The 16,371-nt window shown below is 43.1% G+C and overlaps 1 protein-coding gene across 3 annotated transcripts in view; it reads left to right on the top strand.

Moving 5' to 3' along the window:
- Positions 1–229: 229 nt before the first annotated feature.
- TUB (TUB bipartite transcription factor) overlaps positions 230–16,371 on the top strand; it is a 173,292-nt gene continuing 157,150 nt past the window's right edge. For 2 of the 3 annotated variants that reach the window (XM_086747949.1, XM_086747950.1), the window contains exon 1: positions 230–469. In XM_086747949.1, the coding sequence (XP_086604075.1) occupies positions 414–469 (56 nt within the window). In that variant the 5' untranslated portion in view covers positions 230–413. The remainder of the gene's footprint in view (positions 470–16,371) is intronic. The other variant, XM_086747953.1, reaches the window with a different exon arrangement.

The following is a 16,371-nucleotide window of genomic DNA, read 5'->3' on the forward strand; positions in this document are numbered from 1 at the left end:
AAATAAAGCGCGTGTGGTGGAGCAGGAGGCGTGCAAGCTGCTCCTGAGCACAGTTTCTCTGAGTAGCTCTTAAGCAGCTTAGCACCCTTGCTCCAGTTTATTACCTGAGCGCCTTTGTGTCTGTTGGGTGGCTGAGAGCATCCCGCCGCTGATCTCCTTGGCAGACACCCCAGGACCCTCCCCTTTCCTTCATCCCTCCCTCCCCAGCGTGGGCAGTGGTTTGCTCCGTGCATCGAGAGCTCGATGTGAAGCTGCTGCTCGGTGATGAATTTTGGTCCTGCCACGCAAGGCCAGAGGCATCCATCTGCATCCCCGTGGTGGGCCCGTCTTCAGGCAGGTGTTTTACTTCCAAGCCTGGCAGCCGGAGACTGCGAGAGGCGAGTGATGCTGGAAGTGGCGTAGCCAAGCCAGAGATGGATGGTGTTGGCAGCAACAGGACCATGTCTTACAGTAGATGGAGTTACAACAGGTATTGTCTCTCTTGTTTTGGTTTCTTGTATTTTTTTCTTTTTCCTTCCTGATTTTGTAAAACTGGCAAGCTGTTTATATAAACTGAGGTGGAGAGCCCTCTTGAGGAAAGCATAAACCTCTACTGATGCTGCTTTTACAGCCTGAAAGAATCATGAGGCACCCTGGTTTCTCAGCGACCTGAGCAGTAGCGTTTGCTGTTGTTTAGCAGGTGTTTGGCTGGAAACCAAAACCCTGGAAACCAGGGTGGTGGTTTCACTGTGCTGCTGTGGCAGGACCGGAGGCTGCTCCCAGCCCTGAGCAGCATCACACAAAGGATTCCCAGGTGCTCTCTGCTGAGCAGGGCAGATGAGACGCAGTGATTACCTGAGCAGTCACCCCAGACTTCTGAAAGGTGATCCTTAGTAACTACTGTTCAAAGCCACTACTTAAATATTTTCTACAAATATAAACTAAAGCTTGGGACAGGAAGGTGCTAGGATGTGGATAGAGTGATATTTTTTTTAAGCAAAAGCTGTGAGGAACACTGTGTAGAGCCTGGGTACCACAGAGCTGAGGGGGCTGAATTAGGTGTCTCACTGAGACAGCTGAAATATTCACACTGTTTCATATCAAGATGCAATTATGTATGCGTGTTTTTCCTCTTCCGGGGACTGGAAAATTATTGTGGCATTAGTTTTGCTTTTATGTGATTCACAGTTGTGATTGACAGGTTCTTTGAGCCTGGATTAAAAAAAAAAAAAGGTACAAACTTAATAATTTTTTTTTTACTTTTTGTCTGTGTAAATATTATACCTGAAATGGAGCCAGATGCTAAGCAGTATTAGCATCTCACTGAATCACTACTGCAAACCACCACAATATTCTGAAGAAATAACGTTTGGAAGTGGTTTTCAGTACTTAGACACATATTTGGTGTTGCCCCAGGTGTGTGGGCTTATATGGTTTATATGTGCATCTAGAGTGTTTCACTTATTTTCTGCCTCAGCAGAAATTATACACAGATGCATACAGTGGTGGCAATGGGGATGAGGTATTCTTTTAAAAAAATGTGTCTATGTTTATGTATGTGCAAAGCTGAGTTATACAGCAAGCTGTGTTTTCATGCATGTATCTTCCCACACAGAGGATGCGTTCCATCTGATGCCATGTCCCCAGAAACAACAATACTGAGGCCCTGTAGTGCTCATATCTGTCCCATGCAATCCAAGTTTGCAGCACTTTTGATATCTTAACCCTACTACAAACAATCCAGGAATTTAAGAAAAACTCCTCTTGGATTCTTTCTCCCAGTGCTATCACTTTTTTATTTAATCTTATGAATCACTTGAGATATGTTTCTCCAGTTTTCAATCTTCCTTGCTGTGACAGAGAAGTCTCTGGTTGCTGTTTATTAGCCTTGCTCCTGGAAGGTCTGCTGCGCTTGTGTGTCTTCCCTGCTTGGCTTTCATACTGTGTTTGAGGGGAGAAATGCAGTATTTCAATGCCCAGGCTGGTTTTTTAGTAGCCAGTTTCCAGATTTTGAGATTTTTTTTTCCCTAATAAATCCAAGCTCCATGAACCAATGCCTATGTACTATGTACATTTTTTAGTGCTAGGAGGCTGAGGAGTGAATCGCTGCTTTTACTCACAGTCTTCCCTTTCTCAGAAATGATGCAGAGGTGTTCTTGCACACTGGGCCTGTCCTCCCACACCGCTCTTGGGCCCAGGCCCATGACAGGAGAAGGAGGAAACCCTTCTGTATCCAAAACGCAGGCAGCTGTCGCTTGCTTTTGGAGCATTTTCACTATGCTGTCTTTGGCCTGAGCAATGACAGAAAAAAGATTTGAGGGAAGTTTCTGCTGGGGATGGAAGGAAACAGGAGGTGTTCATTTTGAACATTTTTGAGCATCTATGGTGTGCGCAGAGCCCTGGGACATGAGCTTCCCCCCACCAGGCTCTGTTCTGGTGGGTTGTGGGGTCCCCTTCTGACCTGTGGGCTCACTCAAACTCCCCATGGACTGAGACCCTCCCATGACTACCTACATGACTGTTGGGACTTTAACAGGAACATGAAGTTATTGCAAGATTTCATGAAAGTTGTACTCCTGTGCAGTGGTTTGTAGGGGTTGGTGAAGTTAAATTACGTTATTTGCTCTTTCCTCACGGGACATTTGTAACCTTGGGCAAGAAACACTGTTGCTCGTAAAGCAGTGTTAACGATGCTTGCCTCATTTACAAGAGTCCCGTGAAACCAAGTGATAATGCTCAGATTATTCCTCCTCCAGCTAGGGCAGGAGTCCCTGGTGCTTTTTGGGAGCGACGGGACCGTTCCACCAGTAGTGCTGTCACCAGTGACCAACAAAATGTTGCAGCTGCTCTCAGAGTAACTGTTCTGTGACAGAGTGTTTCGAGCCAGGGCTCCTCCAGCGTCCGCTGGCAGCAAAGAGAGCATAACTGACATTTTGTTGAGTAAAAATCACAATATTTACAATTCCTAGCTGTGTTACTCATTACTGTGTGACCTGCAGAATTCATTATGCTTTTTTGCTTGTCCTCCCCTCTATTTCCCTGAAGGCAGGAGGAGTTTAGACACATACTGATCTGCCCGGACACGTGGGGCAGCACCGTGAACAGCGAAGTGCTGTGCAAAAGCCGACAACTGCTTCTCCGAATGTACACCCAGATTTCTCCTCTTGGTGTTGGCCTCCACGAATCAGCATTGCAGTTATAGAGAGACAGGGCTGATGGAGCAGGTGCTGCCTCCCATAAATACAATCCCATCTATTATTTTAAAAAATGCTTATCGTCAATTAAGTGAGATGAAGGGAATTAAACAGAGGTTTTGGCCTCTGGACTCCATAAGATGCATGATGGTAGAAAGCCATGGAAAAGAAAGGAGTTGCTCTGTCTCTTCTAAATGGCCAAGCATGTGGCTTGCAGGTGAAAGCACCTGTGTGCAGCACGCAGATGTTTTTTCTTGTGGGGTTTATTTGTTGTGTATCTCAGCATTTGGCTCTATGATTATGGTCTTTTCTGCTACTTACTGTGCAGGATTTCTCTCCAGGAGAACCACTGCTCATTCCTGCAAGTAGTTTGTTTAATGAAGAGCAGGTCCAAAACTTGAGGTGAGGGAGCCCATTGCAATGAGAAGAGATTTTTAAACAAAGCTCACCTCAGCTGCTCTCCTCACCAAGGAAAGCTTTTTTCCCTCTCCCTAATTAGACCAGCGTGTATGTAAAAAAGAAACATGTACAGTATGAAAAGGGTTTTAATGATTGTGTGTGGCATTTCCACATCTGACTTGTTGGCCTTCTTAAAAGGCCGGTTTTATCTCAGGCATGTCTTTGCCTTCCTCCTGGTGCTGTGATAATTTCCTCATCCCTCTGAATGTTGCCAGCTGAAAGCAGTGGGTAGGTAGCAATTCAAACAAAACCTGGAGATATTTTGAAGGTCCTAGAAACACTCAGGACTTCTGGAGTCAGCCAGCTAATTCCTTGATTAAGATAACAATGAGCAATACGCTACACACTCACCGTGCTTATGGCCCCTAGGTATGCAGAAATTTGTCCCCCAGAACAGAGCCAAACATGTCCTTTTTTCATGATCTTGGTTTCCAGCACCATTGCAGGTTTCAGCAGCTGGACTGTCACCTACCAGTACTCCTCCTGCCTCCTCCCAGCTTTGTCTGGGGCCCATGCAGCGCCTCACTCTTGGCAATGCTGCATGAGGACTGAGACAGCATTTCCCCACCAACCTCTTCAGGAAGCATCCACCCATCCCAGTTCACTGATTTGAAATGTCGTCCATGGAGGTGTACAAGCCAACGGGTAGTACTCTCTTCAGGTTAACCTGTGATGATTTATTTTTTTAGGTTCAATGCGCTCCTGTAGGAGTTCATGGTCTGTACGCAGAAAATTGTACTTTCAGGGAGCTCTGCTCTGTGCCATGGCAGTTTCTGGTTGCATCCAGCACTGATGAGGCAGGACTTGAATGCTGTGTGAAGCTGACTTCCTCTGGGCAACTTGCAGCCAATTATTTACTGAAAACATCCAGCATTAGGAGTGAAATGAGCAGCAGAAGATGGAGTATTCAGAAGCCTCCTTGTGCTGCCACTTTCTCAAAATGGAGATGGCAAGTGGAAGTTTTACATAGCACTTCCTGTCATACCCTGGTGGAAATGGAAACTCAGACAGAAAAGTCATTAATATGATAGGAAGATAAAAATAGAGAATAGGTTTTGACTGATATAAGACTGAAGAGCCATTCTTGTGAGCTAGGACACCTGTTTCCTTCATAGCACTTCCAGCAGCTGGAGATCAGACAGACAGAAAAGTAACTCTCAACAACGCCACCCAAATTTGACCACTGAAATTCAAAATGGTGCTCATGAAAGCTTGAGTGAGTTCTGATACTGTGGACATAGTTGAATCCAAGCTCTGGGAAGGCATAATTTAGGAAAGCGTGCAGAGTTCAGTCAGCCCTTGGACACAGGAGACCAGTCTGAAGTCAAATACAAGGGCAAGTATTGCAGACTGGGAATCTGCAGTATGCATTTGGAAAAACTGTGCAAGGCAGTTTGCATGATTTTGCAAAGTTTTTCAGGTGTCAGTGGACTATACATAGTTCTTATGAGGAGGGTCACAACTGAACGGCTGGTCCAGAAGGATTTTCTGCGGAAGCAGTAGAAATTTTTGCAGCAGAAGGAAAGGGTAACCTCCAGATTATACCTATGCATGAACAAAGATGTTAGTGTTGCCTTTAAAAAAAAAAAAAAAAACAAAAAAAAAAAAACCCAAACAAACAACAAACCACAACAAAATGCCAGCTGTGTAGGCAGTAAAAGCCTCAGTTGCTTCCCTCCTTCCTCATGCTTCTACCTGAGACCAAAACATTCACAGTCTTTCTCCCCTACCCTCTTTGCTTCATTTCTATACTTATTTTCTACTTTTTTTTTTCTGGAGGGCTTCAGTGCAGCCATACTGGATTCACGGATTACCATGTTGTGATGAATGTAGGTTTTACCTGCTAGCATTTGAAAGTATATTTTTGGGAACTTACTCCCAGGACGTTTCAACTGTTGGAGACAGCTGAAAACTTTTTTCTATCGATCTGTCTCTTTGGTCTATTCTGGATATCAGTGTTGTTCATGGCTTCCTTTTGAAGCTGCTATTTCTGCTTTGCATTTTTTATCCTGTGTTGAAAAGTTGTGACAGTGTATTTGGGTCATTGTGTTGGAGGGTTTTGATCTTAGATCTTCACTTTTGAAGGTTTTTAAACTCTGCCTTGATCTTTTCCGGGACATGCTGTCATCAATGAGTAAATAGGGATTGTCCTCCAAAATTCATCCAAAAGGGCTTTCTTAGGCAAACTGTAATTTCTTCTTCCTTCTCTTCTCTGAACTGGCAGCTGTGAAATCCCAAAGCATGTCCATTCCTTAGATTCCTAGGCTTGCTGCTGCGAGCAAGGAGGAGCAGCTCCTCTCTCCATTTGCAGCAAAGCTCTCTCAGGCTCCATGTGCTGATCTGTCAGCGGGAGTGTTCTGGTTTTATTTAGTGAGAGGGGTTACGGTGGCAGCTTCTGTAAGAAGCTGCTAGAAGTTGTTTCCCTTTGTCCAGTGGACTTGGCCGGGCCTAGGGTGGACCCGCTGCTGGTCAAGGCCGAGCCAACTGGTAGCAGAATGTTCCATGATAATGCCTCTGCGATAGCATATTTAAGAAGGGGAAAACAGAAAAAAAAAAAAAAAAAAGGGAGAAGATGTGAAGAAGCTGAGCAGGGGCAGAAAGGGGGAGGCGCAAGCCTTGTGGGCCTTGCAGGCCCCACCCTCTGGCCTCCCGCCGGGCAGCCGACTGGGCCCAACTCAGCCCGGCCTGGCCGCTGCAAGAAGTGGAGACGAGATGAGATGTGAAGAGAACCTGAGAGGATCTGCCTGAGCCGATTGTGAAGAATTTCTTGTGAGAGGAATGGCTGCGGACACCAAGGTCAGTGAAGAAGGAGGGGGAGGAGTAATGCGGCTTCTGGCCAGAATTCCCCTGCAGCCCGTGCTGCAGACCGTGGTGAGGCAAGCTGTGCCCCTGCAGCCCATGGAGGCCTCCAGAGGAGCAGAGATCCACCTGCAGCCCGTGGAGGACCCCACGCCAGAGCAGGTGGAGGCCTGAAGGAGGCTGTGGCCCGTGGAGGGCCCGCTGGGGCAGCCGCTCCAGAGGGATTGCACCCTGTGGAAGAGATGACCCACGCCGGAGCAGTTTGAAGGACTGCAGCCAGTGGGAGGGACCCCACGCTGAAGCATGGGAGGAATGCAAGGAGTTCTTCCCCTGATGACGAAGCAGTGGCATAAAACAACGTGTGATGAACTGACCGCGACCCCCGTTCCCTCTTCCCCTCTGTGCCGCTCGGGGGGCGGGGGAAGGAGGTAGAGAGGTTAAGCCTAGGTAGAGGGAGGAGTGGGGGGAGGTTACCTTGTTCTCTTTCTCATTATCCTGCTTTGTTTTTAATAATAAACAAATAGTTTTTCCCAAGTTTCAGTAGGGCCTGTTGTGATAGGACGAGTAATGGTTTTAAAATAGAGGGGGCTAGATTTAGATTAGATATTAGGAAAAAATTTTTTACAATGCGAGTTATAGAACACTGGAACGGGTTGCCCAGAGAAGTGGTGGAAGCCCCATCCGTGGATATGTTCAAGGCCAGGCTGGATGAGGCTCTGAGCAACCTGATCTAGTCAGGGATGTCCCTGCTCCTTGCAGGGGGTTGGACTAGATGACCTTTGAAGGTCCGTTCCAAACCTAACCATTCTATGATTCTATGATTCTATGATTCTAAGTTGAGTCTGTTTTGCCTGTAACGGTAATTTAAGGATCTCTCCCTGTCCTTACCTCAAACCTTGAGCCTTTTTCTTATATTATCTCTCCCTGTTCCCTTAGAAGGTGGGGGGAGTGAAAGAGACTGCATAGTCTGGTCCCAGTTGATGCTGAACTATGACAAGGCGGCAGATGGCATGTGACGCCCTGAACCCCTGTTGACAGTGATTACTAAGTCTGCTCCTAAGGGGTGGCAGCACATTGAGGAAGCTCACTGAAGACGGAGTCCCTTAGCCACCACCAGTCTTCTCTGCCATATTTTGTGTCTTTTCCTGGAGTAAATACCTTTATAGCTGGAGTCATGGGACAAAGCACCTGGAGGGACAAGAAGTAGAAATTGTTCTATGGGACAAAAGGAGGGGCTAGAATCAGCCAGCCCTCAGCGAAGTCAAAATAAAACATTCATCTAATGGATAAACTTATGAGGATTTATTTATCAACGTTGCACATTTAGTTTGCTGGAAATCTGTTTTTAATTTTTCTTTCATAATAAAGTGTCATAATAGAAATTACATATGAGAACCTAGATGGCAATGATGGTTCCTTCCTCAGGTCAAGACACTAGGAGAGATTTGCGAGTGTTTTCACATGCATCCTTCCGTGCCCAGGATGAACATTTTGTGTTGGTTGGCAGTACATTCTTGGGATGCGTGCATTCTCCAGAGACTGTGTGGTGGCTTGTGACAGCCTGACAAAGAGATATCTTCTTCCTGAAGAATAAATTTTAAAGCTTTGGAAATGGAAGTAGCCCGAGAAAAGATTTTAAACCTGCTTGGCTCATGTACAGCATTGCAATCCTAACGAACGTCAGAATTGTGTTGGGAGTGGTAAATATCACCACCAGCAGCTCAGTGACGAGTGCAAAGGGTAAGTTTTAAAGAGGAAACCAGTATCACAGCTGATCTTCAGTTTATCCATAGTATGTAACATATTAGTTAAGAATTTACAGTACGAAAGAGGCAAATACTTAAAGAGACTTAACTCGGCTTAGAAGATGCCTTTCATTCTCTACTTTTAATGTAAAAGTGCACAAGGTGGACTACAGCAATTGACAAACCTCACTGGTCTGTAAAACTTGATAGCCCATCTGAAGTTTTCAGTGGGCCTGCTCACAGGGACAGTAGCACAAGACTGCGCTCTCTATTGACAATTGGACTGTGATCCCTAAAATCCACATCTACAAACCTTGAAAAGACAATTCCCTTGTTTAATGGCTGCCTTCTCCTCAGCCTTAGATTTCCTTCGCTATCACTGCAATTTAGCTCTAGGTATTTCTGGTTTTAGCTCAGTATCAATGATACTACTTCTCTCAAACATTAGTGAATGGAAGTGGAGAATTTCAGTGGTTCAGGGTATTATCACACAGAATAGACCTGCTTCTGTGCATCGCATCTGCTTTGGGGTAGATGGCTATTGAAGTGAAATGTGGAATAACTCCTGTTTCCATCTCCTGTTACCCCCTACATGTTTAACTATAATTCTAGTATCAAGACAGAAATGTATTTTTGTATCTCTTTTTTTTTTTTTTGGGGGGGGGGGGGGAGTTGGGGGGTGAGGGCAGCCTAGAAAGAATTCTTAAGTTTAAACTAGTTTTTAAAGGCATGCTACTAAAATTGTAATTTTTTCTTTTTGAAGATATGGGCTGAGCAGTATAATCTCTAAATATGAAAAGTGAAGGGCAATATAGCAAATTATCTCAGCATTATATTGCTAGTCGTCTTTCTTCATGGTCGGGCAGCTCATGAACAAATTCCCATTAACAAATTTTGTGGCAAGACTTCTTTTAGAAGATGATGGAGAGAAAAATAGAAACAATATATATATATTTTGTCAGCACATTTGTAGACCTCTATAAAAGTTCCAAGGCCTCTATAAAGCTTAATCTTTGAAACCTTCTTTCAGGATTTCTCTTGAACCATAAAGACAACTCAAGCACTTCTTCAGACTAGAAGGGGCAATAGGAAACCAGCACAAATGGCCATAAAGAGAATGAGGTGTGATATGCCATCAGAAATGCTGCTCTGGTATCTCTTATTAGCACTTTACTCTCTCTTTGTTCTTTGATGTTACTTCATGCTGTGCCTTTTGTTACTATGCAAAGTGCCTCATCTTTGGTGCTGGGGCACAAAATTGACAATCTCTTCTGTGCCTGAATATGTGCACCATGCAAGGAAGACTGAACATCACAGCTTTGAGCTATCAGAGACTCTTTGTGCTCTCACTGCAGCTTTCACAATTAGATCATATTTTAAAGAAAAATCAACCACGTCTGCGTTATCATAAAAAGAAAAACTTTTCTCTCTCCAATACATAATTTGTGTAAATGTCAGTACTAATGGAAGTCTGAGAAACAATGTTCACAGCTCAAAGCCAACAGAGAGGGTTTCCCCCACTTTGGAAATGAATCTGGACAAAAGAGCAAGTTGAGTTGTCAACATGGTGGCATGTGGTGGGTGCTGCACATGCAGCTGGCCGGCGAGTGGCTGTGCACACGGCTGTGGCAGGTTGATGGGGTCTGAGGAAGCTTGTTCACCACTCATTTTAAGGAAGTGCTTCAGCAAGAAGGAAAAAAAAAATCAGTTAATTCTGCTCTTTGCAAAGGCTAAAGCTGATTTTTATTTCTGTTCCCAAGTAAGTAGGGTACATTGATTCACCCTGAGTGTTGTACCACTGGGCTAAAACCACAGCTTCATGCAGTCATGTTCATCAAGTTAACAAGCACCTCTCTGTTTCAGTATATCCATAACCATCACTTTCTAGAGCAGGTTGAAAAAGGAGTGGCAGCTGCTGTATCTTTTCAGCACCCTGCAAGCCCATTGTCTTTGGCTTTGTGTTCCTGGCTAGTGGCAAGCACAGTACTTCCAGCAGGCGTGGGGCACTGCCTGGCTCGGAGACATCCCAGCAAGTGGGGCCTGCGAGGAGAGGGCTCACTACTCACATGGGAAAAGGTCTCTGGTGCCCCAGCTAACGTCAAGTGCCCCAGGCCAGCAAATAATGTCAATTTATACCTATCAAGTTTTGTTTATTCTTGTGTCTGAAAAATTAGTATAGCACGAGCCTTTGAGATGACCAGACTGAGTTCTGCCAGCAGTCACCCGTATTTGTAGAAGGGAGGGACATTAGTCAACACCTGGATATATCTGAAATGCTTGAATGCTGAATGCCGAGGTCAAGCACAGGGGAAGTCTTCAACAGTTGATATGAACACAAAGATGGTCCCAGAGGAATGCAGGTCTTTGAAGTGTAAAACAACAAATCAGCTCAAAATCAAATTCAAAAGTATTTTTTAAATTGTAATTTGTCTCTAGGAGTCTACTACATGGACAATCAGCCAGTTAAGTTACCTTCCTTGAAAAAAAAACCCTTTTACTTCCTAGTTTTTATAAGCTTTCTGTGATGTGTGTCTGAGGCCTTTTATCTTACTGGTGCTATGTTATGCTATGGTCATGTTACTTTGACAAACTGCCACATTGTGTCAAATATCCAATTACTTGCTCTTGAGGTGAATTCGCCAGTTCAAATTCCTGCACCAATTTGTGGGTCCTTAGGGAGACAAGATGTGTGGCAATAGTGTTCCAGCTGTACTTGGATGCTGTTATTCCAGACACAATGCACTTCTGTTTTAGAAAGTCTAGTTTATTTTGAAATCTCATGGTTTCATGCACCACCAGCAGCATCCTCCTCCATGCTGTGCATTTTTGCTGTCTATGAACTCAAACACCTATGTTTGGCAGGATGGAATACTTCCTTATAGTCCCTACAGGCACTGATGACATTGGTATTAACATCAGTGTTAAACAGTTGATCTGTTCTTGGTTAATTGTGCAAGCTTACCTAGATTCCCTCCTGCCTTCACAGAGTTTGCTGGCAATCCTTTAAAACATATTTCCTGAAGTTAAACTTCTCCAACTTTAAAATCCTAGTAAAAACACCTGTTCAAATGTCTTCTGTTAGGACTCCTGAAGTATCAAAGCCAATTCCTTAATGCTTAATGTGGCTTTTCTATTTATGTTCTTGCAGGCTATTTTGCAGTCCTGTAGCCTAAAATCCTACGAAAATACAGGAATTTGCCTGGCTGCTTAAAGGTGCTCCCAGAGACATAGAGGACCTCTGCTTCTCTGAGAGTCTGGGTGTGTGTAAGGAAGCTGTCCAGAGGTTCTCAACAAGGGATATTGATCAGATAGTTGTTTCAGGAGAGGCCGACTCCACGCATTTTTCCTGTCTGCAGGATGCTCCAGTTCCTAATAATAAAACTGCATTTGTACTTTATTCCTCTCTTCAATTTAATTTTTTTTTCTCCACCTAGTACAATTGAAATACAACTGTATGGAGTTTCCCAAGCTGAAGTTGCTGCTTAAAGTTAATTTATCGCTCTGTTCTATTTTTTAACATCTTAGGTGGAACAAATAAAGTGCTCTGCTTCTTAACATAACTTGGCTACCTTTAGTAAGAAGTAATGAAAATTTGGCTTCATAACAGGATCCAATAGTTTTCAACCAGTTTTCAGAATGAAATTATCATCTGGATCGTGAAACAATGCATTCAGACCTGAACAGACTTTTTGGTAGGAAGGTGCAGATAAACTTGAAGGAGGAGATAAAGAGGGGGGCCAATAGGGAAACTGGTAGCTGTTCATTGTTAAACAGCTGCTATGTGTCACCACAGAGCAAATGAGATTATTTTAATATACATGTGAATCGCTGTTGGCTACCAAGAGTGACGTGTGTGGTCAGTGGGTTTAGTTAGTTTTAACTAGGTGGGTCTAGGTGAATCTCAGAAGAGCTAACTTGCGCAATGACGAGTTCTGAAAACAAAGCCTTCTAAATAATGAATAGTTTATAGTGTTGTCTTACTAGCAACGAGTGAGTAAAAGGTAAATACTGAAAGGGAACTGGGAAGCAATGGGACTGGAGCTGAGCTCCAACATATTTTGTGAACAGAAGCTTTAAGGTATTTGCAGTAACTCTCCTGGCATAACATACTGTGCTTTAAACAGGCCTAAAATCCAGATGCTGATAGATAAGTGTCGCCTCCTCTTGGAAGCTCTGATTTTGCCCTGGACACTGAAGGTGACTTTGGTTTGCTTCCCAGGTGTGTTCTTCGGTGTGCACAGACACATTGCCATGTTTTTCTAGTAAGTGCATCACTCACACCACCACCAACACCGAAAATTTCACTCTTTTCACCCTGAGTGCTCACCCTATAAACATCTTTTGCTTTCTGACATGCCTTATTTTTCTTCCTAGCAATCCTTTGAATGTATTTAATTAGAGGAAGTTTTGAAATTCAGTTTGGGCTACTCACGCAAGAAGCATAGGAGCCGATCTGGGCTATGAACCCAAGTTGAGGCCAAAGCCCATTTAAGTCCCTCCTTACCATTCTGTTCTTCTGCTAATCACAGTGAGAGGATTAGCTTGAGGAGCACGGGATGTTGAATACTACAGTCAAAGATGTTTATATCAGACTCTGGGCTATTTTTATTCATCCTTTTGCAAATGTAAAATGATTGCCAAAGAAATGGGTGAACTGAGATCCAAGGCAATTTACTCATGCTTGGAATATATGTGTATATATAGCAAGAAAAGGAACTTTAGACTGAAAAATAAGAACTGACCTTAAATCAGAGCTGAGATTTAATGTTCCAGACTTCTTAAAAGCCAGAGCTTTTGCTCCTATTGTTCAGTTCTGTTTGGAAAGAGTTATATCACACAGATGTTATTTGCTTTCTCTTATCAAAAATAATGAGCAGCCATATAATACTACATTGCTTTTGTTGATGTCTGAATTGTGCCTTATACAAAGGTGTGCTCCTCCCATCAGCTTCTGGTGCAGGTGGGCTGCTCTTTGCAAGGAGCTGAGGCTAAGCCACAGCTATTTCTGTTCACAATTTTTGGAGCTAGAGTTGAGCTTCAGTCTGATTACAGGGATTATTAAATACATCACCTCAAATACGCTATCATTACATGCAAATGCACTGCCTTTTGCCGGGGAGGCTGGCAAGGAGGGCAATGATATTTTCCTGATACTTCCTGTTTCCCCTGGGCATCAGCTCTTGGCTGCTGCTAAGGCAAAGGGAAACACTGGCCTTGCCACTCTTGTGCTCCTGAGCAAGTGAAACCAAAATTTGTCCAACAGGCATCTCCCTAGGCAGGCTGGGACTGCAGGCATCCCCAATGAACATGTCTGTGACTGGGCGGGCAACTGAAGGTCAAATGTGGTGACCATATGCTATTTTGTTCATAGTAGTGTCTTTACCATATGTTATGTAGATATTTGATTCATTCACTGAAAAATCCATATGGACTAATAGGTTGTTTTAAAATATAATTACGGTAAAATGTCTGCAAAACTGGAAGCATTTGTTTTGTTTATCCATTGCAGCGAGGCTTTTGTATTGTCTTGATTGTGCTGTAGATTTGCTAATGTAGCCCAATGAGATGCAGAATTAAGAGTCAACTGTAAGGATGCTGTATGCATAGAAGACAAATTGTGTCTGTTCCCATCTCAGCACACAAAAATGCATTTGTTTAGGTAAGCTCTCATTGTTGATTTACAAGTACGGGTGCTCTGCTGTGTTTTCTCTGCTCATCCTATGTGAAGTGTTCCCGCCAAGCCTGGGGGAGCTGTGTCATGGGAACAGCCCTGGATCGTGGGTGCAGGGTGGATGTCCCTGGTCCTTGCAGGGAGCTTGGACTAGATGACCTTTGAAAGTCCCTTCCAACCCTAACCATTCTATGATTCTATGATTCTATGTTGAGTGCTGTTACTGCTGGGATAAACCTGCTTTTTAGAGAAAGCTGTGCATTTATCTTTGACTCAGCTTGATTTTTTTTGGCACTGACAATTATCTTTCTGAAAAAAAAATCACTCTTCGCCTTCACTTTGCCCCCATTAAACTGTGGGGTTGTCTGTGTGACTTGAAATACACGCCTAAGTCCCTTTTCTGTGGATCTTGTGAATCTTGACAAGAACAACATTGCAAAGAATGTTAGTTTGCATCTTATCAGTTACCTTCCTGGCTGTTTGTTTGGTCCACCCAAAAGAGCAGCTGCTAGTATTTTTATGCATTTATTATTCCTATGTAATGAGCCATGTAGAAGTGCTTGTTTCTCCAGTAGTGGTACGATGCTCCAGTAGTGGCACAAGGCTCTGAGTGTGGTTGCAGGTCTTTGGCTTCTTTGTATATCATTGCTCTTTTTCTACAGCTGTAACATCTGAATTTACCTTTTTGATGTCATCTTAGTCATGGTGCAGCTGAATACAAATTCTGAATTCTGTGTATGGTAAACAAAATAATGTATGTCAGTGATGAAAATATAGATAATTAATTTTTTTACTAAGTTTCTCTTCACCACTCTTGTGTAGGTAGTTGGAAAACCAGAGTAGGTGACTTTGATAAGAATAGGCAAGGAGAGAGGGAGTGATAAAACATAATTTAGCAGAGAACAATATTAGAGCCCTTTAATGAGCCTTTTCTGAAGTATCTAAGAATCAGGCTTTTAATATGGTGCAGAAATTAAGCAAAAAGTTTTCTAATGTTACTTGGATTCTGTCCACATATACCATCAAATTTTTCCATGCATAAGTTACAGTAGTTCTATAAGTTACAACTTATTTTTTCATTTGAGACAACTGAAAAACCCATCCTTATGCAATAAACTATTCAAATCTGCACTCAGATCCCACTGACTGTGATACAGTGAGACTCTTCTTAAACACCTGTTAGAATAACTCAAAACTCATCTTCACCTGAATGTTAAGCAGTGAGAAGAGCAGTGAGTTCCTTTGCGAGGAACACCTCACTGTAGCAGTACGGATTTGTTTAATTTTGAGTTCAGCTTTGTTTTAGTTACAGCCTTGTGGGATGACATTTAACTGCAGCTTCATGCTCTCCATCCTGACCCCAGATGGGCTTGTGAGTGCACTCATCTATGGATTTAAAAAGAAAAACAACCTTGTAACATAAGGCACAGAGCATTGCCAAGGAAGCAAGAAGTGTTAACCAGTATGTTTTAGGGAATTTGGTTGCTAAAGCCAAACAGCCGATCTCCATCTTTTGCTCTCCCAGGCATAAGGGGGATGTTTCTTGTTGGATGTCTGAAGACAAGAAGTCTCTAGAATTAGATGTTTACAGTGAAGTTCACACTGTGACACTCCCTGAGAGCTGCTGGCATGCTCCATGCTATCTCTGCCATCTTGCCTGTCCTGTAAGTGTGAACTTTATCTTTCCTTCAATGTTTTTCAGACACCTTCTGGGTATCACAGGAGACTTTTAGGGCCACTGGATGAGCCTTTTTTTAGACAAAACCATATTCTCATCCCTCAGTCTGGAAAGATATTGGTGCAGGAAATACTCCTTTAAAAATACATTAAGATTAGGAAGATGGTTTGTTTTCTCCCATCTCTTTCAAGTCCTCTCGTCTGTGTTCCTTTTTTCTGCTACTTTACTATCTTGTCTTTTCTTTCCAGTTTTATTGCAGTTGCATGTCTGGTGACGGACTATCATTAAAAAAAATCAGGTATTATTGCTATTGCACCTTAGCAGTGGACGAGGCTAGAGAAAGCGAGCTGCTCACTTGGTTTAGCTCTTGCCTGAGCTGTCACATGGAGGATTCAATTGCTTTCTGAATTAATTCTATGCTGTCTTACTAGCGTATTATCTGACAGTTGGCCAGAGCAATATGAGCTGTTATTTTGAGATATTAATCATGGTCTGAAACAGTATTACCTTGTGGTGGTTGTGCAGCAAGCACAGCTTTGCAGTGCTGAAAGCCTTGCATGTGCAAGGATAAGGTTGCAGCTAGGCATGTCTGTAGCACAGGAGATTTACATAATGACTGACCTTTTTTTTCAGTTTGTTTGTTTGGGGTTTGTTTTTTTTTTTAAATTAGAAATACTTCTAGATTGGTTAGTAGAAAAAAAAGTAATCCTTTTATTCTTTTAATTAAAAATATTTTAAAATATCAAGTAAGATTACTTTCTTTAAAAGGGCAAATCAAATTACTTTCATTTCAGAAGTAAGGCCTAGTTCATACAGATGGAGATGCCGTTGTGTTGCAGTTTGTAG

The sequence above is a fragment of the Chlamydotis macqueenii genome, chromosome 5 (assembly GCF_036417535.1).
Source record: "Chlamydotis macqueenii isolate bChlMac1 chromosome 5, bChlMac1.mat, whole genome shotgun sequence".
NCBI classification, from domain to species: Eukaryota; Metazoa; Chordata; class Aves; order Otidiformes; family Otididae; genus Chlamydotis; species Chlamydotis macqueenii.